Genomic DNA, 27,438 nt, shown 5'->3' on the forward strand with positions numbered 1-27,438 from the left:
ACATGTGTAAATATGATTTTATGTAAATGATGTAAAGAAGAAAATAAAATTATTTTTGTAATGCTTGAATCATGGGTTTCATGATCAAGGAATTTTATTTTAGTTAAGGTTCCCATTGTAAGCCTTTTGGTTTGTCATAAGTCATAATATTATACTGAGTCAACGTTATGTATGGAAGACCCTTCTTGGGCATGTTACGAATATATGTGAGTCAATGAAAGAATCAAAGAGACCCTCCAAGATCAAGCTCAAGAATCTCTTTCAAGTCGACCTTAAATGAAATTATGAAGCTTCACCAAAGGAAATGTCGGCTCACACACATCTCAAGTCGACCAATTTACATGGGAAACCCACTATAAATAGGGCAACTCGACCTCATTTCAAGGACATAATTTTAGTCAAGGAGAAGTATGTAATAAGGAGTGCGAGAATCATTAGGAAAGCAACCTTTTAACCAACGAAGAGAAGGAAAGGAAGAGTGATGTCCTTAGCTTTGTTTTTGGGTCTGTCTTGGGTTGAATCATTCCATAGGTGCGAAGTATAGATGATATCTATTGCAAAAAAAGTCAAAGTACTACAGTCCCTTTTGAAGGTCAAGTCAAGGAGAAAACTAAGTAGTATTTTAAGTTGAGTTGTCAAGGAGGTAGCCTCCAACCAAAGAGAAGGAAATTAAGGTTCAAGAGAAGGTCATCTACATGTACTAGGGTTTATGAACTAGCATTTGTACCTAGTGTTGCAAAGGAAACGCCGTAAGGCATAGTGTGTGGAAGAATATTGAAACGTGAATAGGCTTTTGCGGGCTTTTTTGGAAGCAAGGGTCGATGAATTCGAGCTTTAATTTGAGGGAGCGATGCCTAAAACCGCTGAAATGGAATGCAAGCAGCCATAAATATGTATTGAACCTGTTTAGAGACCTTTGTTTGTTGTTGGAAAAAATTGTGGAGTTAAAGGTGAAGATAAATGAATGAATCCATGCGAACGACAACTGGGCATCCATATTGATTTGGAAAGGGCTATTTAAGAAATCATTATTCAAATGGGAAATTAAATTAATATGCGAACAACAACCAGGCAACCATATTGATTTGGAAAGGGCTATTTAAGAAACCATTATTCAAATTGAAAATTAAATTAATATGAAGATATATTGAAAACATGAATTATAATCACTAAAGTCAATTGATTTTGTAAACAAAATATGTTAAAACCCATTGACAATGAAATGGTTGTGAGGACATAAACTATCAAAATGGCATTGATCTCAAAACATCCCCTTTTAAGTTTGAAACGGGAAACACAAATACTTGTGAGGACATGAACTATCAAAATGGTATTTGATGTTGAAACATCCTTTTTTAAGCGTGAAATGGAAAATACAAATAGTGTATTGTAACATCCTTTTTAAAGTTTGAAATGGAAAATACAAAGTGTGTTGTAACATCCTTTTTAAATATTGAAATGGAAAACACAAAAAGTTGTGAGGAAACAAACAATGAAAACGGTATTTGATCTTGAAACATCCTTTTTCAAGTTTGACATGGAAAATACAAATAGTGAATTGTAACAGAAGAGGTTCGAGAAGGAATATAATAGTCTAAAGAACATTGTGCTTCTCATTCCATATTTGAAGTTGTACGAAAACATGGTGGAGGCAGCGAAGCAACAATGGACCTGCAAAATTTATATTCTGTTAGAATTAGTAATATGTAAATCAGTTGCAGAAATTTATTAGTAATACTCTGCAGGTGAGTTGTGTTAAAATGAATCTGGAATGAATGGTAATGAAGTTACCTTTGCTATGGGGATCCATATATTGTTAGTGGAAGATGCATGGTGAATAACGGCATATTGAACACCATTGGAGGTCAATGCACAACTGGAGATGCAGTTTTTTTGCTTGCCAATCTACATGTAGTTGTGCAGGTATGTTATTTCTGAGCCCATGTGACCTGCTGCAAAAGAAAGAAAAGGTTAGAATGAGATGTACAGACAATATAAAGACATTTTAGTATTTTATTTTTTACTAATATTGATTAAAGTTTGTTGTTGTTGAAAGATATGAAAAGTATGTTATGAAATAGAATGAGTTAAATAAATGGAGGAAACCTTTTGGTGATGTCAAAGTATGGGTTGGAGCAGATTATCTGGAGGCGGCATTGAACAGAGAATTTCTTCTGCGTGTTTTCTGCGAGCAATGTTTTTGTTGTCCTTCATTTTACTGTAACGATCAAAACTGAATGCGGGGTTAATCCGGAGATCTTGTAGAGAAGGCACTCTTGAAATAGCTGTGAATGTGAGACCTTGACGTTCTGTTTTTCCAATGTCAATTGTTGCTTTTGGAAGGGTCATACCTTGAGATTTATGTATGGTTAAAGCCCAAGCCATCTTCAGTGGGATTTGTGCACGACCATTTCTTTTTACTGCTGGAATAGGAAAGTGAGTGGGGTTTCTTTCATCCCAAGGAGGCCCAATGTACTTGGGGAAATCTATGACAACAAATGTTGGAATTTGTGGTGGTGTAGTTGATTCTTTGTAAAAGATGGTTACAATTTTTCCAAGGGAACCATTAACAAGACCGACTGAAACCCAAAGGTTGGAAGTCAACATAACTTTTTCGCCATTGCATAGCAATACAATTCGCTCAAGTTGCTCATCTTCAGAGGAAAGACTGGAATATGTGTTGTCATCTTCAGCAATGGATCGTGCAATAGGAGTGTTTAGAGATTTCATCATTTGCTTATTATGGACCGTTGTTTGAGCATTTGTTGGAAATAGATGCATGGAATCATGGAAAGAACATATTTCTTCTTCTGATAAATAGGAATCTGTGCGCAACATGAGTACGTTGTAGTCGTCGATTGTTGGATTTGCATCTCTAATGTTCTGGAGAATGTTCCTGAAAGTAACCTGGGCGATGTCGTCGCCTTGTTGATGAAATATTGTGTCTAATGTGATGACTGTGTTGAAGGTGTTCCACAGTGCGCTTCCGTGGCTCGTCCCTGCATATAGAGGTATGCCTTTGATGGGTGGTAGCTGACCGAGATCACCAACCAATATTATGGAACAACCACCGAAAGGAGTGTTTCTTTGGTGGGGAAATGCCTCGCGAAGACGTTCATCAATATGGCTGAGAAGCTTTGGCCCAATGAAGCTCATTTCATCGATTAGTATGTATCTTATATGCCTGAGTTCTTCTTGGAATTTTGCAAGAGCACTACCTTCTAACGGCATAAGATCCTTTATAGGAAGGTGCAAAGTAGAATGGATTGTCGATGCTTGTATGTTGAAGGCAGCAACCCCTGTAGGGGCAAGGAGCATGATCGGTGAAGGTCCCAGGCTTGCAAGGCCTATGAGCATATCTTTGATGCAATTAATAAGGAGGGATTTTCCCGTACCAGCAGTGCCTTGTATTATCATTCTGAGAGCGGGTAAATAATCCTTCCTAGCAAAATGATTAAGAATAATATTTAGAGCTTTTCTTTGCATTGGAGATAATGTAGCAAGGGTCGGCAGGGTATGTTGATGTGTTTGAAGAATGCGGTGGATGGAGCGGCTATTCTCAATGAATTGTATTGCATTATTTTGTAGATCCAATGGGATAGTGGTATGATTCTAGTTATGGGTGTCATCAAAGCCACGAAGACCAAGCATGTCAAGGTCGTTTATGAGAAGCTCATTTGTAGGGTGTAATTGGGAAAGTAATTCCCATTCATTTATTTCCATGGTGTCTGTTGGATTGGCTTCATTGATAGTTGAGGTATCATTTGTGACAGATTCAATATCAGATAGTGTGCGGTGTTGATGCCAAGGATTGTAGAATGGGCAAAATGCTTGCCAATTTGCGATGAATTCTGCAGCAGAATCTCCTATATCTTGTACGATATGGCGAAAAGGTTTGTATAGCATAAGTTCAACCCTGCAAAAGTCAGCGTAGCAAGGTTCTGTTGTGGATGGTATGGAGGAGTAATGTGGTATGACCCGAACAATTGCTTTTGTAGGCCTTTGTTTCCATTTGTTTGTTCTGCGACGAGGATCATATGACCAGGATCTTACCAACTCTATTAGTGATGTGGACTCTAGAGTAGAAGGGCGTTGGATATATGTATCTATGAAGTGCGGGGATGTAGTGGAGGTGGTGTTCGTTTGTGGAAGGCGCATAAGAATTTTTTGGTTTACATTTAAAGAAATGAATGGCCGACTACATAATGTTAACGGTAATTTTTGCAGCATATGGCAGGTTTCTTGTTCTCCAATGTCACGATCAACAAGGGTTTCTGCAAGAAATTTTCGAAATGCGGATGTTGCTGGGTCAGCAATGGGTGAAGCCAGGACAATTCTACGTAGCATGTCGTGGAAGCTTTCAGATTTTTTTTTTCTGCTTTGGATGCATATTTGGCGATATATTTTTGTACAGCGTGTATGGAGAGTACTGGTTGGCAGTCAACATTTGCACGCCAAATAGATAGGATGGTAGGGTTATGGCTATTGAGTTGATCGTCGTTCCGAGCAGGGGTGTATGTTTTTTGGCCATTGGAATCAATGAATAAGGCCGATTTTGGATGTAATTCCCACGGTGCTTTATAACGACATTGGAGTGAGGATCCAGTTTTTCTTAGGCACGTGCTTTCTGAGCATTTTGTGTGACGTTCAACACAATTGACGAGCTGTTCATAGTCACTGAAAGGATTGGTTCTGAAGATTTGCGGTGTGGACAGCAGGCAAGGGTCTTCGGGATTTGTCCAAGCATTTGGTTGGTTTGAATTCGAAGGAGCACGAGGGTTCCAAGCGGAAATATATTTGTCGAAGAACTGCCTTGCAATATCGACTACTTCTATGTCTTCCCAGTTGAGATTCTCCATATCAGGTGCATTTTCTATCCAAAGGAAACCATGGATGTGCGCAGATCCCCTATGTTGCCATTCATACCTAACAAGTATGCGTTTTTGTAAGATAATTTTGCAATAGGTAAGGAATGTTGTTTAGAGTTCTTGGAGGAAAAAAAATGCGGTAGAATGCGTACCTGTACCAGTAATCTTTTGTATTCAAGTGTTTCTCCAAGATAATCTCACGAAATGCTGTGAATCTATGGTGCATATATAGTGATGTTAAATGTGGGTTAGAGATAATGTTATCATTTCTCCACTTTTGTTGTTTTCCAATATCAGTAGGAAGACATCCGGGCATGACTGCATGAAGATCAGGCCATTTTGTATCAGCTGCACTCAATGTGAAGAAGAACGTCGGGCAACTGAGTTGAGATATCATGTCCATTAGTTCTTTTTTAGCTTTATGCCAAAATGACCTTGTTCCACTTAAAGAGCTACCGAATCGCATGACTTGCTCTGCCAATTGCTCATCTGGAAATTGTTCTAATCGAATGTTCAGATCTTGAATAGATATTGGAAAGTTATCCATGATGTTTTTTTTCACAAAAATCGACGCTGTTGCTTGACTGCGATGCCGCATCATGAGATTATATATGTAATAACAAAAGCGTGGGTGGCTTCCAAATTTGTTATCGTAGTAACGTATGAGATGAAGTGCATATCCATGTAACTGCACAGCTTTCATTCTTGGCTGATTTGGCATTGCAGCGCCTATCGGGAAAAGGGCAGGGAAAGCCATAGAGAGTAGACCTTCTGTGTTGTATTCATTGACTGGCGATAAACCAATTGTTGGCCACTCAATTGTAGTATCAGATTGGTGGTTGTAAGCATGCAAATAATGGTGGATTTCTTGGATTTCTGTATTTGTATTAGGTATGATGGGTACGAACGATGATGTCTGGCCAGCGGATGGGTCTGTGAAATCTTCGGTGAGCTCATGGGGTGGTTCAAGTGGAAGGGGAACAGTGGTTTCTGTAGTACTGGAATGGTGAAGGGAGGAGGAGACATCGGTGGGGATTGCTGGTAAGGATGCCAGTGCGTTGGAATCAATACGAACATTCTTATAGTATGGGTCATTAGCCAATTTGTATTCCAATGCAGCGAGAACGCGATGTCTACTGACAATGAAATCATAAGCCTTATGGTCATTACTATGACGCGTGACAATTAGGATGTCCAAGTGCTCAACACGTCGTGGCAACATGTTTGCGATTTTTGTTATGTCTTGAGGAAAACAAATTGTGTGGCCACTGTATTTATACTGGCCACCACGTGCATGTGTTACTTGCAGTATACGATTAACCCTAGCAATGAGCATTTCTTCTATTTGTGAAAGAGACGTAAGGGCAGCTGGTTGAGGGTCAGGGTCCATGTTGTTTGATAATGAGAAGCGATGACCCTTTGTTTCAGAGGCGCATCTGGAGCAGCAATACATGTGGTTGGAATTGCGGATATGTATTCCAGGATATGATTCAAGACAAATGGAGCATGGGCATTTAGGTGGAAGTTTATCAAGCTTTGAACGGAAATCTCGATGTGCTTGATTAGTATAAACATTGCTGAAAGCATGTGCAAAGGAGGGGTTAGGGCAATGAGGCATGGATGTATTTGTTTGAGAGGTTTGCTGAGAAGATAAAGAGTCTGATAATTGCAAGGGAGGATTGTTTCCAGGGTGGGCCGTTTCAGACGAGGAAGGTTGGTCACCCTTTTGTTTTTTGTGTTTTTGACATTTTATGATGTTTTTTTTTGCTTGGTAAAGCTCACGATGCCGTGCATTTATTCGTTCTTTATTTGTTGCATAGTATCTTCGAGCACGTTCATTATTAGAAGAAGAAGCCATTCGTAAAATTTATGGTACCTATAAGCAAGGGAGGGGAAAAGAAGAATGTTATTTGGAGACAACAACCATGTTATTGTATGAAAGCGAAAGAACGGTAAAAAATGCAAGCGAAAGCGAAAGAAGGGGAAAAAAATCTAAGTTCTGAACAGTGCCATGTGAATTTTTTTATTTGAGAAATGTTTTTGAAAGAACGTATTAGTATTTTTTCTGCATACATGTAGGTAGTTTCATGTGTAAAGCTGATAAAAGGAAAAAAAATGTGATTTTGTCTACTAACATAATGCTAGATACAATGGAGAACAAATATTTATTTCAATGGTATATAAGAAAATTTCATAAGAAGACATGCAACAATATATCTTGTAAAGTTGTATTTATAAAATTGGACAATAGGAATTGCCAAAAAGCAAGGAACACATTCTGCAATATTTATCTACAATGTTGAGATGCTCTGAATTTCTCGAAGGATGTTTTTGCATTCTGTCGTGAAATGCAGTTTTTCTTCTTTTATGATAACGCATTTCAATCGTGGGACTTCTTTAAAAGTTTCTGTCTTCACTGATAGTGTGAAGATATGATCTGTCCATAGAGCTCTAGAGACAATTTCCTTGATTAGTTCTGGATCTGAAGATAATAGATAGAAGTCTTTGGCATTATTTCCAAGAATTGTAGAGCCCGCGTCTTCGAAAGCAACAGTTGAAGCCAATTCACTAGTGTGATCTTGTATGTCGATTTCCAATAGGTATCTGTAATCACAGTCGCTTACTTCAGCGTTGCATTTTGGACAGAACCACACCCCTGTATTTTGTGGAATAAGTTTTTTCAAGCATTTTTTCCCACCAACAATCGACAGGCAAGAAATGTAGTAAAAACTATCCATACCAATTTTTGTTATTGTGCCCTTTAATTGGAAAAATGTTGGTTTCTCTAAGGAATCCATACTGTAAATGTCAGCAATTGTTATTTTTTTTTGTTGGTGGCAAAAAGGAGAGCTTGTTGTCAAAGATGTAGAAGCAGCAGTCGAGCCTTCTTTTTTAAACCACGACTTTAGCGCATGGGCCTCTTCAATGTCAGGATCTACAAGAACAATGGAACTCGTTGTAGTGCCGATATTTTTTCCATTAAATTCCCCAACACGTGCAGATTTGATTGCAATGATGGGGTTATTTCCTGTAGCACATAGGGAGGAGATTTCCTGTGAAACGGCATGAAAATTATCTCCCCAAAAGATTCCATCTATGCTATACCCTGACATGTCTCGAAGCTGCACTGTTTGTTTATTGACTTCAGAGCCATCTTTTCTACATATAGTGCATACACTGGAAATGTCTGTGACAACACCAAGAATATCAACAATGGAGTTGACGTTTGTTGTTCTGATATCATCATTTGATTTTATACTGAATCGCACTGTTGGATTATGTTTTTTTTCACTGACAACATGTTCTATGGTAGATGTTGCATTCAACAAAATTTCCCAGTCATTGTTCAAGTGGTTGTATTGCTTATTAGCCATTTTCACATTCCCTTTAGAAACAATGTAGACATTTCCATTTTGGATTTTGTCGAAAAAATAATCTGCGACATTGTTGAAACATGTAATATGTATTTCTCCACCCTCTGTATCGAACAGGTCAAAACCAAACACTTTACCAGGTCCGTATTGATTCTGAAACTGTCGAAGAGCTGTTTTCCTTTGGACGTATCCTTTTATGCACCAGTTTGAGTGGTAAGGGTTTAACGATTTGATGGGAATTTGAACCGGTTGAACGGACGGGGTTGGAGTAGTTGGAAGAGGGCAGTGCCTTTTTGATGGAGGATGTGGATCTGATGAGGATGGAGAGTTTTCATCAGATGTGATGGGGACACTCAGAGTTTTTTGATTGCCAATTAAGGGTGCATATGAAGCAGATATTTCAAAGTCTACTAGCTTTATAGACCTACACGACAAATGAGAGTCAAAGGAATAACTGTTAGAAGCGGTTGTGTTATAAGTAAAAAAATGTTAAATTTGAAATAAGAAATTTATAACAAACTTACGTTGAAGGACCAATAGATGAGGTAGTCCAACTTTTAACATTTATAATAGAACCCTTTTGTAGCAAGCCTGTTGCTACGAGATCATTGAAATCTTTTGGAAGCATGATGTGTTTCTTATGTGTTTCGTCTGAAATTGCAGTACGATGATACGTGGAGTTGAATTTGGCATTGATTGTATTGGCTCAAGTTCAGCAATTTGTAGGTATGGTTGAATATGAGTTGATCCAGATAACATTGAGAAAATTGCATTTTCAGTGAGGTTTGATGTCATTTTCTGGTACAAAACAAAACACAAAAATGTTGAAAGAAGCATGTTCAGTTTTTTTCTAAATGAGTGGGCATCTAAGCTTGTAAACATAATGAAGAAAAATATTTATTACAACAACTTTTATACGTTCATTTTTTTTTAAGCATACTTCCACGAAGCGTAGAGGAAGGAGAGGGAGAAACAAATGAAATAGAAGGTTTGGGGGTAACTCTAGTATCATCTGGTTGCTGATTTGATTGCCCAAAAATCATGGTGTTTTGAACGACAGAGGTCGAGAAAAGCCATACCAGCAGGCGAAGTGTAAGCCCTGGAAGGGACAATGTAGCCATATGAGGTACACCAACATCTCCCCTAGAGGAAAAGGGAGCAGGATTCCCCCAAGGGGAAATCCTTGATTGGTGGACTCCATTTTGTCAAATTGAGACCAACGAGGGAGCAGTGATGTTATTCCGATTTGAATAAATTGTATGACACTTTGACACAACTTGCTTTTTCAATTTTTAAGAGACGAGAAAAATATAAAGACGATTCTAGTCGCCTTCGATTTGGGCAACTCTAGTATCATCTGGTTGCTGAGTTGATTGCTCAAGAATCATGGTGTTTTGAACGGCAGAGGTCGAGAAAAAGCATATTGGCAGGCCAATTGCAAGCCCTGGAAGGGTCAATGTAGCCATATGAGGTGCACCAACATCTCCCCTAGAGGAAAAGGGAGCAGGATTCCTCCATGGGGAAATCCTTGATTGGTGGACTCCATTTTCCCACCCTAAGACCAACGAGGGAACAGTGAGGTTATTCCGATTTAAATAAATTTTATGACACTTTGACACAATTTGCTTTTTCATTTTTTAAGAGTCGAGAAAAAGCTAAAGATGACTCTAGTCGCCTTCGATTTTTAACGAGCCTGAAGTGACAAGTGCTCAGATGGTCCAGGTTATTCCGATTTAAATAAATTTTATGACACTTTGACACAATTTGCTTTTTCATTTTTTAAGAGTCGAGAAAAAGCTAAAGATGACTCTAGTCGCCTTCGATTTTTAACGAGCTTGAAGTGACAAGTGCTCAGATGGTCCTTTTCTTTTAAGGAGTCCGAAAAGGAACGAAAGTGACTACTCTGGATATCTAGACAGGGGGATTACCAAACCAATCGCAAAACTGCAGAATACTTTTTATGGTACGGCAGTCAATCTTCCCGAATGCTGTGTTCAGTGCATTGCGATCGATAGGGCGGCAGACATGGCTTCCTAAGGATAAAGGATATAGCCTACTGTGGTCTCCCAATATATACTCGACGGCACGTGGGAGCACAAGTCCGTACTGGCACTTGTCATTTCAAAGAGGAGGAATCACCCAACCCACGATGAAAGTGATAGTTACCAGGCTTTACGACGCCGGAACACGTCTCTAGCCTAGACTTCTAAATGGTGTGCGTTAGGTTCCAAAGTGTTTTTATGTTTATTGAAATGTATTTTACAGTTGATCTTTCTTAAGAAGTTTGCCTTTAAGGTTGATCGCGTGATGTACATAAACAATTCCTAAATATGCAATCTAAGATGATAAACAATCGTTTACTTTCTTTTTTGCAGTGAAAATCCTAGCTACTAAGGAAAGAGAAGCGAAACTGTTTGAACATAGAGCAGAGAGCACACACAAAGTCCTAAATCAATCTCCGCATGCATTCTAAATGTAAATGTACATGCATGTATTTGTTTTCCGCTTTCTTAATGTGTGGATGAAAAAAAAATGCCAAGTGGAATATAATATCAATACAGGGATATGACTAGTCCAGAATTCAGACAGACATAAGCAAAGGTATTGAAGTTTGTATCTAAGATTTTCTAGAGTCTGTTCACTAAAAACAAGATAGCCACGATGGCACCACTTTGCATTAGTTTAACACAAAGGAATAAATTTTAAATTATCAAGAAAGCATATATATAACTGAATCATTTCAATCGGAAAATAATTTTGAATGAAATTTATAAGACTCTTTAGTTGCTCAGTGGCTAATGTACAATTGATGGAAGAGGATTTTGTATCATGGCCCATGGATGAAATAGAAATGAAGCAAAAACTCGGAAAGGAGATTAAGGTTGTTACCGAAGATGAAGCAATACAGAAAACGCCCAGAAATGTCCCTCAATGTTGAAAGTTGGATTGCCCAGTGACAAAAAAGAGTAGGCCAAGGCAAAGTATCTGTATTTAACATTGTTGTGTGAGTAACCAACACAAGCTGCACAGTGCTATGCAAATTAATAGTCTTTGCGAGAAGAAAACCCAACATAATCCACACAATCTAATCCTCGCGAGGAAGGTTTTTGCAGGGATTTAAAGGTTTTCTTATGTTATAAAATCCTAGGCAAATGTGGGTGCCCGAGCAAATAAAAATGTTTACCATAATACCCACTTACTATTAAGCATTGTCTCCAAAGGAACTTGAACAATATGATAAAAGACTGATCTTTTACTTCTATAATATACATAATGTTAAATATATGAAAAACACTTTCTGCTTTCAAGTAAGACTCTATAGTTGCTGAGTGGCTAATGTACAATTGATGGAAGAGGATTTTCTATCATGGTCCATGGATGAAATAGAAATGAAGCAAAAACTCGGAAAGGAGATTAAGGTTGTTACCGGAGTTGAAGCAATACAGAGAACGTCCAGAAATGTCCTTCAACGTAGAAAGTTGAACAGCAATTACAAATTAGTTTGCAACTGGTTCACATATAGTAAAAAATGGATATTGTCAGATAAAGGTAGGGAGAAATTCAATGACAAAACAGAGATTGAACTACATGCAAGATGATCTGAGAACAAGTAGTTTAATATCATCTTTTAATATAATTTGATGGTTAAAAAAATATGTTGCATCATTCAAAAGTTATCAATTCAAATTTACAGATAGAATATGCATGACTTTGCACACTAATAATAGAATATGTATAACTTTGCAAACTTAAATAGTGATTTCAGAAGTAAAATATATAAATACATTTTATGAGTCAAATTACTTCCAAAGTTAACAAGATTGGATCTCGTTACAAGAACTTCCAGCCGCCTTGTTATAAGACCTTCATATTTGAAAACATTTTACCCTACTTATACTCTGTAATTGAGAGTATAGCTAGAATATAATGTTGTACTTCGTTACATGGGAAATATATATAGATATGCACATCAAAGCCTGATTGAATAACCTGAGAGCATAGTTCAAAACACCAAGTTGAAGCCTAGATTTATATTTAATGTTGCACAAATTTGGCAGAAAGCATAGGATAAACCACTGACAAAGTTAACAAAGCCTGATTGAATAACCTGAGAGCATAGTTCAAAACACCAAGTTGAAGCCTAGATTTATATTTAATGTTGCACAAATTTGGCAGAAAGCATAGGATAAACCACTGACAAAGTTAACAAAGCCTGATTGAATAACCTGAGAGCATAGTTCAAAACACCAAGTTGAAGCCTAGATTTGTATTTAATGTTGCACAAATTTGGCAGAAAGCATAGGATAAACCACTGACAAAGTTAACAAAGCCTGATTGAATAACCTGAGAGCATAGTTCAAAACACCAAGTTGAAGCCTAGATTTATATTTAATGTTGCACAAATTTGGCAGAAAGCATAGGATAAACCACTGACAAAGTTAACAAAGCCTGATTGAATAACCTAAGAGCATAGTTCAAAACACCAAGCATAGGATAAACCATTGACAAAGTTAACAAAGCCTGATTGAAGCAGACTTGGAGATGGTAGTATGGTGCCAATAGGTGCCAACAGAAATCATGAAATTGTTAATGCTATTTGATTCAACCTAACAGTGATGTGATATCAAACTCCTCCAGCTGAAATGCATGCTTGAGGACGTCAATTCACAAGTTTTACATGCAATAGCAAAAAATAACCATATGCATAGCCTAGCCATTGAATAGAATTCAATGTAACAATGATGTGCTATCAAACTCTAGCTGAAATGAGTGCTTGAAGATGTCAATTCACATATTTTACATGCAAAAGCAAAAAATAACCATATGCATAGTGTAGCCACTGAAAAGAGAATGCAAAATAAAACACAATATATAAGTAACCCGGTTTTTCTCGCTACTTTAAAATGCGGCTGGGATGGGTTTTCCACAACTACAACTACGCTAATAGATTGGGATTTATGCATTGTTATCGGTGATAATGATGTGAAGTAAATATCATTCACAGAAAATCGGCAGCAATTAGAATAGTACTTTGTTCTCGACATTCAAGCACACAGAATAGTACTCTGTTCAAATTGACCGGATAGAGAGTTCATAATAGTACTCTGTTCAAATTGACCAGATAGAGAGTTCAAATTGTCAAACTCCAGCTGAAATGAGTGCTTGAAGATGTCAATTCACATATTTTACATGCACAAGCAGAAAATAGATTGCCTCTTGTTTATATCTTCTAAAAATGTCTGATTATAGTAGGCACCCACATTAACAGGTGTAATAGATGAACAAATATTAGATAATATCGACACATCGTTCACTGTTGATTCGAAACATGGTGCAACTCCTAGCTCATCAAACAAGTCTATAGTCATTGCCTGCAACCCAACAGTGCCTCCACACACTTGTGGTTGATGCCTAGACGACAAAAACACATTCTTTAAGCTTGTGTACTCTCAAACATTTCGAATACTCCATTGGACCCAAATTTAACAGAACCCCAAATCGGAATTACCTGTACTCCCATGGACCCAAATTTAGCAAATTCCCAAAACAAAATCAGATTATATGCATGGCTCATCCAAGGAGAGTCACGATGGTTGCACAGTAAATCAGGAGGGAGATAACAGATATGATTTTGAGGGACAAGATATTACAACAGGCCATTCTTTCAGAGACTGCACTAGGAGCAGACAAGTACTTATCTTCACTAAAAACAATCAGTGATGTTGAAGTGTGAGTCTGCCAAAAAGGTACATTTATATTCTGTAATGTAAATACCATTTTATGTACCTTTCTATTTTTTGTTTTGTCTTGACATATCTATTTTTGTAAATATAAGAAGTATTTTTCAAATTTAAAAAAAGAGAGATCATCCGTAATCTCTCCAATTGCCCTTCTAGAAAGATCATTTTGGACAGATCCTCGACATCAATAGTAGCATGTAATTCTCTGATAATCATTCTATTGGAAGAAAACAAACTCTTAGAATAGGCAAGGGTTCTCTACTCTGTCCATGTCCTTTGATCAGTATCCCAAAAACCATGCCACAGAAAAACACCCTTCTTGTTGAGTTCCCTTGGCTAAAATCTTGTGAGTTCTAATGCATTGTTATTGCATTCTCCAAAATCTAAATAGGATGGAAGGTGAGATCTGATCCCCTCCTATTGCCAATAAAGTCCCAGTAAATACACTTAGCCATGGGCTTCCAGGCTTCCCAAAGTTCAAACACTCTTGAGGACAAGAAATTCCTATATTCTGAAGTATTGAGGAGCACAAATGATTCCACATAGTGAAAAGTGACCCTAAATTTTGCTGATATGACTGCATTACATAGTCTCTGTGGATGAGTTAAGCTTTCCAAATGGGGCTCTTCAACAAGACTCCTTACTACCCACATTGTTGCCAGAATCTTCGATATCAATAAGCCCTTGTCAACCTTCTAGCTTTGGCATGATGCAGAGATGCGAAGAGAGACCCCATTATCTTCCATACTTAGCCTATAAGAATGCTCTTAAAATCTTCTCCAGCTTCAGAAATTGAGATTGGATTGGAAACCAGCAAGAAGCATAATACATGTGCCCATCTTGCAGAATCTTGGAAGTGATGGTGAGCTTTCCAACAAAAGTAAGGTCCTTGTAATGCTAATGTAGAAGCTTAAGCTGCAACTTCCTCATGCACCATTCCCAAAATGAAAGCAGGAAAAGATGAATTCAATGGAAGAAATCAACTGGGCAATTGAAAAAATAATCAGAATGATGACCATAATGATAAAGCCCAGTTATTTTCAGACCCAGCACAGGAGAATCCATTTCTGGTGCAAGAATTAGTTCCAGCTGTTGTCACATTGTCTACTTCCTAGTACCTGCATTCTTAGCGTCAATACGTATTCAGACAGTTGCAACACCAGTTTTTCTCTGATTTTTCCACAAAACCCAGTTAGTATTATGGTTTCCTTGACACCCACAATTTCCATAATTTCCACATCTGTTGGAACTGTCTCATCAACCATGACTACATCTGATCTCTCAGAGGACTAATTATTTTTAACTATTCACAATCATGGGATTTTTTGTTCTGAAGACAATGAGTTGAGTTCAGTAGTAAGTGGTGATAGCGTGCTTGGACCCAGACTGCAGCCCCTTTGCTCAGGGAAGCTGATGTCTCGATAATGTGACAGCAAGGTGAACTCTTACCTATCTTTCTACCCTTACAGGCCAAAACAGAGGGCCTTTTAAAAGCATTTTACCCTACTTATACTCTGTAATTGAGAGTATAACTAGAATATAAGGTTGTACTTTGTTACATGGGAAATATATATATATGCACATCAAAGCCTGATTGAATAACCTGAGAGCATAGTTCAAAACACCAAGTTGAAGCCTAGATTTATATTTAATGTTGCACAAATTTGGCAGAAAGCATAGGATAAACCACTGACAAAGTTAACAAAGCCTGATTGAATAACCCGAGAGCATAGTTCAAAACACCAAGTTGAAACCTAGATTTATATTTAATGTTGCACAAATTTGGCAGAAAGCATAGGATAAACCACTGACAAAGTTAACAAAGCCTGATTGAATAATCTGAGAGCATAGTTCAAAACACCAAGTTGAAGCCTAGATTTATATTTAATGTTGCACAAATTTGGCAGAAAGCATAGGATAAACCACTAACAAAGTTAACAAAGCCTGATTGAATAACCTGAGAGCATAGTTCAAAACACCAAGCATAGGATAAACCACTGACAAAGTTAACAAAGCCTGATTGAAGCAGACTTGGAGATGGTAGTATGGTGCCAATAGGTGCCAACAGAAATCATGAAATTGTTAATGCTATTTGATTCAACCTAACAGTGATGTGCTATCAAACTCCTCCAGCTGAAATGCATGCTTGAAGACGTCAATTCACAAGTTTTACATGCAATAGTAGAAAATAACCATATGCATAGCCTAGCCATTGAATAGAATTCAATGTAACAATGATGTGCTATCAAACTCCAGCTGAAATGAGTGCTTGAAGATGTCAATTCACATATTTTACATGAAAAAGCAAAAAATAACCATATGCATAGTGTAGCCACTGAAAAGAAAATGCAAAATAAAACACAATATATAAGTAACCTGGTTTTTCTCGCTACTTTAAAATGCGGCTGGGATGGGTTTTCCACAACTACAACTACGCTAATAGATTTGGATTTATGCATTGTTATCGGTGATAATGATGTGAAGTAAATATCATTCACAGAAAATCGGTAGCAATTAGAATAGTACTCTGTTCTCGACATTCAAGCACACAGAATAGTACTCTGTTCAAATTGACCGGATAGAGAGTTCATAATAGTACTCTGTTCAAATTGACTGGATAGAGAGTTCAAATTGTTAATGCTATTTGATTCAACCTAACAGTGATGTGCTATCAAACTCCTCTAGCTGAAATGCATGCTTGAAGACGTCAATTCACAAGTTTTACATGCAATAGCAGAAAATAACCATATGCATAGCCTAGCCATTGAATAGAATTCAATGTAACAATGATGTGCTATCAAACTCCAGCTGAAATGAGTGCTTGAAGATGTCAATTCACATATTTTACATGCAAAAGCAAAAAATAACCATATGCATAGTGTAGCCACTGAAAAGAGAATGCAAAATAAAACACAATATATAAGTAACCCGGTTTTTCTCGCTACTTTAAAATGCGGCTGGGATGGGTTTTCCACAACTACAACTACGCTAATAGATTGGGATTATGCATTGTTATCGGTGATAATGATGTGAAGTAAATATCATTCACAGAAAATTGGCAGTAATTAGAATAGTACTCTGTTGTCAACATTCAAGCACACAGAATAGTACTCTGTTCAAATTGACCGGATAGAGAGTTCATAATAGTACTCTGTTCAAATTGACCGGATAGAGAGTTCAAATTGTCAAACTCCAGCTGAAATGAGTGCTTGAAGATGTCAATTCACATATTTTACATGCACAAGCAGAAAATAGATTGCCTCTTGTTTATATCTTCTAAAAATGTCTGATTATAGTAGGCACCCACATTAACAGGTGTAACAGATGAACAAATATTAGATAATATCGACACATCGTTCACTGTTGATTCGAAACATGGTGCAACTCCTAGCTCGTCAAACAAGTCTATAGTCATTGCCTGCAACCCAGCAGTGCCTCCACACACTCGTGGTTGATGCCTAGACGACAAAAACACATTCTGTATTTAACATTACTGTATGAGTAACCAACATAAGCTGCACAGTGCTATGAAAATTAATAGTCTTTGCGGGAAGAAAACCCAACATAATCCACACAAAGGAATAAAGTTTAAATTATCAAGAAAGCATATATATAACTGAATCATTTCAATTGGGAAATAATTTTGAATGAAATTTATAAGACTCTATAGTTGCTCAGTGGCTAATGTACAATTGATGGAAGAGGATTTTGTATCATGGTCCATGGATGAAATAGAAATGAAGTAAAAACTCGGAAAGGAGCTGAAGGTTGTTACCGGAGATGAAGCAATACAGAAAACGCCCAGAAATGTCCCTCAATGCTGAAATTTGAATTGCCTAGTGACAAAACAGAGTAGGCCAAGGCAAAGTATCTGTATTTAACATTGTTGTGTGAGTAACCAACATAAGCTGCACAGTGCTATGCAAATTAATAGTCTTTGCGGGAAGAAAACCCAACATAATCCACACAATCTAATCCTCAAGAGGAAGGTTTTGCAGGAATTTAAAGGTTTTCTTATGTTATAAAATCCTAGGCAAATGTGGGTGCCCCAGCAAATAAAAATGTATACCATAATACCCACTTACTATTAAGCATTGTCTCCAAAGGAACTTGAACAATATGATAAAAGATTCGTCTTTTACTTCTATAATATACATAATGTTAAATACATGAAAAACACTTTCTGCTTTCAAGTAAGACTCTATAGTTTCTCAGCGGCTAATGTACAATTGATGGAAGATGCTTTTCTATCATGGTCCATGGATGAAATAGAAATGAAGCAAAAACTCGGAAAGGAGATTAAGGTTGTTACCAGAGATGAAGCAATACAGAGAACGTCCAGAAATGTCCTTCAACGCTGAAAGTTGAACAGCAACTACAAATTAGTTAATATCATATTTAGCTTGCAACTGCTTGACACATAGTAAAAAATGGATATTGTCAGATAAAGGTAGGGAGAAACAACTGCAAATTCAATAATAGAACAGAGATTAAACTACATGCAGGATGATCCAAGAACTAGTAAAGAAAAAATTACCACCACTTTCTCCAAGGTGCGTAGATATCGAATTCAGCTGTGCCCTGTTCTCATAAAGGCACTTAATAGCTTGCCTCGATCTTACAATTTCTTTTGCCAAATTCTGCCCAAGAAAATATTGACTCATTAAAGATAAAAGCAAAGCCTGTATAATGATATTTCTACTTTAAAAGAACAAACATTTTGCCTAATAAAAAACCTGGGAAAAGAAGATCTGAAATAAAAGTAACCCTCAACACAAAAATTTCATCAATACAATAGGCACCAAATCCTAGTTCATCACATAGCAGAATTCAACTTGCTTAGACACATCTGCTGTTAGTTCTTTAGAAAGAAGTTCGTTTGCTGCCCTTGCTCCCCTGAGGACTTAGGACACACACTACTAAGGAACAGAATTTGTTTCCATTTGAAAGGAATTTTGATTTTGATTTTGAGCTAGAAAAGCTCATGGCTCAAGACTCATATGCAATTCCATGCTCATTAGGCAAGCCATATTCTCACCGTACCTTAGGAGGTCCACACAAAGATATCTTCATGCTTATACTTGTTCCACAAGGGAGAAAGCTCTTCAATCCCCTAAGAGGGCGAGTGATTACTCCACTAATGCCATGAAAATTTATTTTCACCAATAATTCTTAACAATAACGTGCATAGTACAGCATAATACATTTTTCCTTCTGCAAAGTGCAGAGACTTGAATCTTAGAAACATGTAAATATTACCCAAACAAGAATAAGGGGAAGACAAATGATAACAAAATCTGAAGACTAATATATCTCCTTCCAGGCAAATATCTAGTTATTAGAGGCATACCTCATATGACATGTCAATAGTGCCTTGGTTACTATATGATTAAATGTAAATGAAAAAACTCTGAACGTGTTAGATGCTGAAATTTAGAGAAATTTGTCAATGTCTTTTGATGTTACATTCATAATTTAAAGTGATTACACAAAACTTTTGGCAATTTACTTTGAGGAGTAATGAACGAAAACTTTTGTTTATGGATAGAACAACACATGATTACAAGAAGATCACAAAGAAGCAGAGATCGTTAAATCTGAAGCCCTGCAAACAATACACAACTATCTGCGTATTACATGAATGCCAGAAAATATCGCGTTGTAACAACTTTAGAGTCCACTCTTCTAAACAGAGGCAAATACACAAGATAGAGCAACATGTCATTGCATAAGAACTGTTAACAGGAGCTTGGCTATATGTGAGAACTGCTAACAAAATGGAAAGTGCTGGCATTAATCCAGGGAGCTGGTAAGATCATGATTCAGATTTGTGTGAGGTGAATCAGGTGGACAGGCTGGAATGAACAAACAAAAAAGACCACTATTGACATTGTCTGGAATTTCATTCTCTCGAGTCTCAATAACCTTGGATGGATCTTTCAGTTCTTGGAGACCTAGCATCCCAGTTGGCAAGTTGTAAAAGTATGGTTGAGGATATTGATTTCGGATTAACTACATACAACTAAGAGGCAACTATATTTCTACAATATGTATGTTTTGGGTTGATTCTTATGGTTTGGCAATTATGTAGGAAGGAAAATGGGTTGTCTATTTGTTATTTCTTTTGAGATGCTTGTAACTATTACTTATATTGAACGGATAATATAATGTTCTTTTTGTCTCCTAAAATGTGCTTGGCTGTATGAATTGGTCACTCCATATTAACTTACAGAATTTCAATTCTCATTCTTGGTTGTTTGAATTGGTTACATGTATATTAACTTACAACAATTTGTCTGGGAATATTCCTATCACACAGACATTGATATTGTCAAGTCTGTACATTTTATCTGATGGGAGGACGGACTTCTATATGGGTGTCTGAAGGAACTACATAAGATACTACCATTCCTCCTACATGCTGCAATGCATAGTGTATATCAGGTATACATACACAAGTTTCAGTTCTTTATTGTCCATAGCGTAAAGCAATTACAGTTATATCAACTCGTAGTTATTCATACTGGAAACAATGGCAGCACATCAATGATACAACCCTGGCTTCACTAAAATATTAACTTGACAATATATATAAGCTCTATCAGACATAGTAATGACAGCTCAATAGCAATAGTGTATTTATGCAAGGAACCCAATAGAATATAAGGTTGTACTTCGTTACATGGGAAATATATATATATATATATATATATATATATATATAAATATATAATATATATATATATATATATATATATAAATATATATATATATATATATATATATAGATATATATATATATATATATATATATATATATATATATATATATATATATGCACATCAAAGCCTGATTGAATAACCTGAGAGCATAGTTCAAAACACCAAGTTGAAGCTTAGATTTATATTTAATGTTGCACAAATTTGGCAGAAAGCATAGGATAAACCACTGACAAAGTTAACAAAGCCTGATTGAATAACCTGAGAGCATAGTTCAAAACACCAAGTTGAAGCCTAGATTTATATTTAATGTTGCACAAATTTGGCAGAAAGCATAGGATAAACCACTGACAAAGTTAACAAAGCCTGATTGAATAACCTGAGAGCATAGTTCAAACACCAAGTTGAAGCCTAGATTATATATAATGTGCACAAATTTGGCAGAAAGCATAGATAAACCACTAACAAAGTTAACAAAGCCTGATTGAATAACCTGAGAGCATAGTTCAACACCAAGCATAGAAAACCACTGACAAAGTTAACAAAGCCTGATGAAGCAGACTTGGAGATGGTAGTATGTGCCAATAGGTGCCAACATAAATCATGAAATTGTTAATGCTATTTGATTCAACCTAACAATGATGTGCTATCAAACTCCTCCAGCTAAAATGCATGCTTGAAGACGTCAATTCACAAGTTTTACATGCAATAGCAGAAAATAACCATATGCATAGCCTAGCCATTGAATAGAATTCAATGTAACAATGATGTGCTATCAAACTCCAGCTGAAATGAGTGCTTGAAGATGTCAATTCACATATTTTACATGCAAAAGCAAAAATAACCATATGCATAGTGTAGCCACTGAAAAGAGAATGCAAAATAAAACACAATATATAAGTAACCCGGTTTTTCTCGCTACTTTAAAATGCGGCTGGGATGGGTTTCCACAACTACAACTACGCTAATAGATTTGGATTTATGCATTGTTATCAGTGATAATGACGTGAAGTAAATATCATTCACAGAAAATCGGCAGCAATTAGAATAGTACTCTGTTCTCGACATTCAAGCACACAGAATAGTACTCTGTTCAAATTGATCGGATAGAGAGTTCAAATTGTTAATGCTATTTGATTCAACCTAACAGTGATGTGCTATTCAACCGTCTCAGATGGTGCTCTCAGTTCCTTCTTCCCTTTGCATTGACTCTTACCTCGGGTTTCATCCTCAGCTCATGCAAGCTTATTGCCTGTAGCTAGTCAGCTGTAAATGCTACCATAATTATGACTTCCTGGCAGACAAATAATCGATTGATTCCTTCTACCTTGTCTGGCATTACGCCTCTGGTTCTCATATGTGCCATTCAGTACAAGCCCATTCTCAAAACAAAAGTTATGAAGATGTTGCACAAGGATATAAACGATTCCAGAGCTCTGAGCAGATGTGTTCAGGAGTTTAGAATGAAGGGTCTAAGCTTTGATTGTCGAAAGAGCCTCATATTACCAAGAAGATGAAAAGCTCTAGTGTGGAGAACAAATTCAACCCTCTCAGATGGTGCTCTCAGTTCTTTCTTCCCTTTGCATTGACTCTTAACTCGGGTTTCATCCTCAGCTCATGCAAGCTTATTGCCTGTAGCTAGTCAGCTGTAAATGCTACCATAATTATGACTTCTTGGCAGACAAATAATCGATTGAATTGCTTGGGGTATCCCAAATAAGGCGGTAATGTGCTCCTGGGATATCGGGGACAGGTAAAGAAAACTCCCTATATGCATGTGAAGGAACTTGATGGCTGATCTTTGCTTTTGTATTGCATTACAGGGTGGACAGTGGAGACCACTGAAACAGAGGACATGAATGAATATCTTTGCTTCGAACCTAACTGGGCAGTGCTTTGCTTTTTCATGAGCCTGACATCCACTCACTCCGGTATGTTCTTTATTCTATTCTTGTTTTTTCTCTTTTTTTAAAGGCATTATGAAATAGGGCATTATAGGTTCTGTGTTTGGTGGGGTTCCATCCATCATGCCAATGTGCAGTCAATACAGAAATCAAAGGTGGGATACAACATATGATGAGGTGGAACATTCCACTTACCATGTGTAAAAGCATCTTATTATGGGAAATCATTGAAATGTTGATATCTACTTCTACATTGAATTTCAGGGCAAAGCTACAGAGGAAGAAGAAACAGAGAGCAAGCGTCAAGGCTCAACCGATTGATCAGTTCTCTGTTACAAGTATCAAGTGGGCACAGGTAACTTCGATTTCTAAAGGAAATCTTCTCCGGCAGTAAATTTTAAACACAACCGTGATTGATGTGTTTGTATGGATTAACCCATTTTATCTTGCACTAAATATATCTTTTTTTTATTAATAAGAATACGAATTTATAATAGAATATAAAAGCTGGCCAGATTAGTTAGGTGTAGCGGACACTTGGAAGAGGCTTGTCAGATTACAGGGTGGACACTGGAGACCACTGAAACAGAGGACATGAATGCATATCTTCGCTTCGGACCTATCTGAGCAGTGCGTTGCTCTTCATGAGCCTGAAATCCACTCACTCCGGTATGTTCTTTACCACATTCTTGTTTTTTCTCTTTTTTAAAGGCATTCTGAAATAGGGCATTACTGGTTCCGTGTTTGGTGGTGGCTCATCCATTATCTTTAGTAGGAAGAATTCCAATGTGCATTCAATACAGAAAATACAAAGGTGGAATACAACATATGATGTTGAGATGGAGCAGTCCACTTACCATGTGCAAAAGCATCTTATTATGGAAAATAATTGAAATGTTGATCTCTACTTCTACATTGAATTTCAGGGCAAAGCTACAGAGGAAGAAGAAACAGAGAGCAATTGTCAGGACTCATCATATTACCAAGAAGATGAAAAGCTCTAGTGTGGAGAACAAATTCAGCCCTCTCAGATGGTGCTCTCAGTTCTTTCTTCCCTTTGCATTGACTCTTACCTCGGGTTTCATCCTCAGCTCATGCAAACAATACACAACTATCTGCGTATTACATGAATGCCAGAAAATATCGCGTTGTAACAACTTTAGAGTCCACTCTTCTAAACAGATGCAAATAAACAAGATAGAGCAACATGTCATTACATAAGAACTGTTAAGAGCAGCTTGGCTATATGTGAGAACTGCCAACAAAATGGAAGTGTTGGCATTAATCCAGGGAGCTGGTAAGATCATGATTCAGATTTGTGTGAGGTGAATCAGGTGGACAGGATGGAATGAACAAACAAAAAAGACCACTGTTGACATTGTCTGGAATTTCATTCTCTCGAGTCTCAATAACCTTGGATGGATCTTTCAGTTCTTGGAGACCTAGCATCCCAGTTGGCAAGTTGTAAAAGTATGGTTGAGGATATCGATTTCGGATTAACTACATACAACTAAGAGGCAACTATATTTCTACAATATGTATGTTTTGGGTTGATTATTATGGTTTGGCAATTATGTAGGAAGGAAAATGGGTTGTCTATTTGTTATTTCTTTTGAGATTCTTGTAACTATTACTTATATTGAACGGATAATATAATGTTCTTTTTGTCTCCTAAAATGTGCTTGGCTGTATGAATTGGTCACTCCATATTAACTTACAGAATTTCAATTCTCATTCTTGGTTGTTTGAATTGGTTACATGCATATTAACTTACAACAATTTGTCTGGGAATATTCCTATCACACAGACATTGATATTGTCAAGTCTGTACATTTTATCTGATGGGAGGACGGACTTCTATATGGGTGTCTGAAGGAACTACATAAGATACTACCATTCCTCCTACATGCTGCAATGCATAGTGTATATCAGGTATACATACACAAGTTTCAGTTCTTTATTGTCCATAGCGTAAAGCAATTACAGTTATATCAACTCGTAGTTATTCATACTGGAAACGATGGAAGCACATCAATGATACAACCCTGGCTTCACTAAAATATTAACTTGACAATATATATAAGCTCTATCAGACATAGTAATGACAACTCAATAGCAATAGTGTATTTATGCAAGGAACCCAACACATTCTTGAAATCAGAAATATCAACTCAACCATATTTCAACACTTGAACTATAACCTATAGCTTAAATATTTGGAATAATGGATCATGAGACTCCAGAAAATAGGCTTTATTTAATTGCCAATTATTTTCATTAGTATCCTTCATGCTTATAAAAAGTATGTTATTGTTTTGAGATCTGAAAACACCTCCCAGGTATTGTTTCTGATAGGGGAAGAAATTTACAACCACACATTTTTAAGTTCCTTAAGAAAAATACTTGAGGAGCTGCATCACAAAGCACAGACTTCCTTAGACTCTTGTGTCAGGTCTGACCTATAGTTTTTCCAGCAATTATCACCAAGGACTTGCACTGTGCCTCGTCTCCTTCAAACTCCGTTTGCAAAAAGAAAGCTCCCGAAAGGTCTTATCTAAGCAGAGCTCTGGTCTTAGAAGGACTATACCAGGTTGGTGTTAAAGGGTCTTTCCTGAGCTTTCCAAAAATAAACTTCCCTTTGCCAAAAGAAACGCCCTGAAAGGTCCTATGTAAGTAGAACTTCAGGTCCTGAAAGGTTTTATAGAAGTAAAGCTTCAATCATATAAGCTTACCCCTTAGTAGAGCTCTGGTCCTAAAAGGCCAGCCTGCTAAGTCATGTCCCAAAAAGACCTTACCAGGTCTTAGTAGCACATCAATGATACAACCATGGCTTCACTAAAATACTAACTTGACAATATATATAAGCTCTATCAGACATAGTAATGACAGCTCAATAGCAATAGTGTATTTATGCAAGGAACCCAACACATTCTTGAAATCAGAAATATCAACTCAACCATATTTCAACACTTGAACTATAACCTATAGCTTAAATATTTGAAATAATGGATCATGAGACTCCAGAAAATAGGCTTTATTTAATTGCCAATTATTTTCATTAGTATCCTTCATGCTTATAAAAAGTATGTTATTGTTTTGAGATCTGAAAACACCTCCCAGACATTGTTTCTGATAGGGGAAGAAATTTACAACCAGACATTTTTAAGTTCCTTAAGAAAAATACTTGAGGAGCTGCATCACAAAGCACAAACTTCCTTAGACTCTTCTGTCAGGTCTGACCATATAGTTTTTCCAGCAATTATCACCAAGGACTTGCAGCCTGCTAAGTCATGTCCCAAAAAGACCTTACCAGGTCTTACTTGAGCATGGCAAAGAGTTAGTCCTAAATGGTCTGAGCTAGAATGTTCGATTGAGAACAAGTCGATGTATCCAACTCTGGTATAACTTGATTGACATAAAAAATGTAAGAGGGTAGTCCAGACTCCAAACTGATAATAGAACCTATGTGAATCGCTTGATGCTAGTCATGGACCCAACTCTACTCGAAGATATCCCTGGCTAAGGAACTATAACTTTAGTTGTTTATATTAACCGATACTGAGGTTCTAACATCAAATAACATCATTCTGATTATTTCATATTTGGTTCATTGATTACGAATGCGGCCCATCAATTGTTCACAGGAAATGCTTTTAGTCCATCCACAACACACGATTACAAGAAGATCACAAAGAAGCAGAGATCATTAAATCTGAAGCCCTGCAAACAATACACAACTATCTGCGTATTACATGAATGCCAAAAAATACCGCGTTGTAACAACTTTAGAGTCCACAGATTTGGGGAATTGTGAAATCATGATCTCAAGATTTGACAGAAATTCAGATGGTAGAATTGATTTTGAGGAATTTGAGAACATGATGACCATGACGGACAAATCTTTGCAAATGTGTTAATAAAAACTGTCTCTTGGATTTCTTTTTGTAAAATTTTGTTCACCAAATTTCTTTGATCATATGAGAATAATGGACGATGGACGGTTGCAATGACATATTACCATCTTATTCTCCCTAGTTTGTATTATATTTTAATGCATTAAACCCAAGATTGAGTTCTGGAACATGCCAAATGTGGTATATACATACTTCCTGTCTATATAACACGAGAGAGGTTTAGCCCTCTTACAGAGCAGAGCAACAGAGTTCTTTCCACAAGGGCTAAAACGAACCATTTAAGAACGATAATGATTAATTGCTATAACAGTAACAAGACTTGCTTACTAAATCAAATTTCTATGGCAATAGTGTATTTATGCAAGGAACCCAACCACTGGTCATTAATGTTGAGGCACACAGATCTTCAATCAAACATTCTTTCTTCGGAGCGATTGACCAACCACTAATTACAGAGGAAATGAAAGCAATTACAGTTTTACGATTCGAATCCAGAAACCAATTACCCGGCTGCTGTCGTAGCGTGGCTTTGGAGGAGCGCCTTCTCCTCTGTAGCAGGTGCGAACCCCAAACCGGTGACCAGAATCTCTGTCAGGATTACCAGCCACATGAAAAAGCTTTATAAAAGACTCCATTACTTCCTCCAGGCAGCTGAAACATCGACTACGCGGCCATTACTTCCTGGAGGCAGCTGAAACACCAGACGCAACGCGCGGCCCTCATGCAGGTCCGCCTCTGCAGGTCCGCCGCCCCCTCAACATCCGCATGCAGGTCGGCCTCTGCAGGTCCGCCTCTGCAGGTCCGAGGCCGCCCCCTCAACACCCTCTAAACCCTAAAAAACTTTAACCTCTTAATCAACGGTTCATTTTTCTCCAATCGTCTAACACTAGATCTAAGGGCTACGATTACGACACGAA

General features: G+C 37.2%; 1 protein-coding gene and 1 long non-coding RNA gene across 4 annotated transcripts; one reads left to right on the top strand and one right to left on the bottom strand.

The window, feature by feature from the left end:
- Window positions 1-1,890: 1,890 nt before the first annotated feature.
- On the bottom strand, window positions 1,891-27,392 carry LOC149223631 (uncharacterized). 3 transcript variants are annotated; one of them, XM_089383371.1, is made up of 4 exons: window positions 27,028-27,390; window positions 18,521-18,623; window positions 18,296-18,340; window positions 17,786-17,854 (listed from the first exon to the last, which is right to left on the bottom strand). In XM_089383371.1, exons 1-4 carry the CDS (start codon window positions 27,154-27,156, stop codon window positions 17,820-17,822), a joined length of 312 nt encoding a protein of 103 aa, XP_089239497.1. In that variant the 5' UTR covers window positions 27,157-27,390; the 3' UTR covers window positions 17,786-17,819. The 3 variants fall into 3 exon arrangements, with proteins under 3 accessions (XP_089239498.1, XP_089239497.1, XP_089239496.1); XM_089383372.1 differs by lacking the exons at window positions 17,786-17,854; window positions 18,296-18,340 and adding an exon at window positions 1,891-1,952 and having other exon boundaries at window positions 27,028-27,387; XM_089383370.1 differs by lacking the exon at window positions 17,786-17,854 and having other exon boundaries at window positions 18,218-18,340; window positions 27,028-27,392.
- Window positions 22,586-23,744, top strand: LOC149223632 (uncharacterized). Its single transcript, XR_016248985.1, has 4 exons — window positions 22,586-22,634; window positions 22,872-22,962; window positions 23,170-23,276; window positions 23,534-23,744. It is a non-coding gene; the product is annotated as an uncharacterized LOC149223632 (long non-coding RNA).
- Window positions 27,393-27,438: the final 46 nt, after the last annotated feature.

This window comes from Pinus tabuliformis, chromosome Q (assembly GCF_031772625.1).
Source record: "Pinus tabuliformis cultivar Carrire ecotype Pingquan chromosome Q, CPIR1, whole genome shotgun sequence".
Taxonomy (NCBI): domain Eukaryota; kingdom Viridiplantae; phylum Streptophyta; class Pinopsida; order Pinales; family Pinaceae; genus Pinus; species Pinus tabuliformis.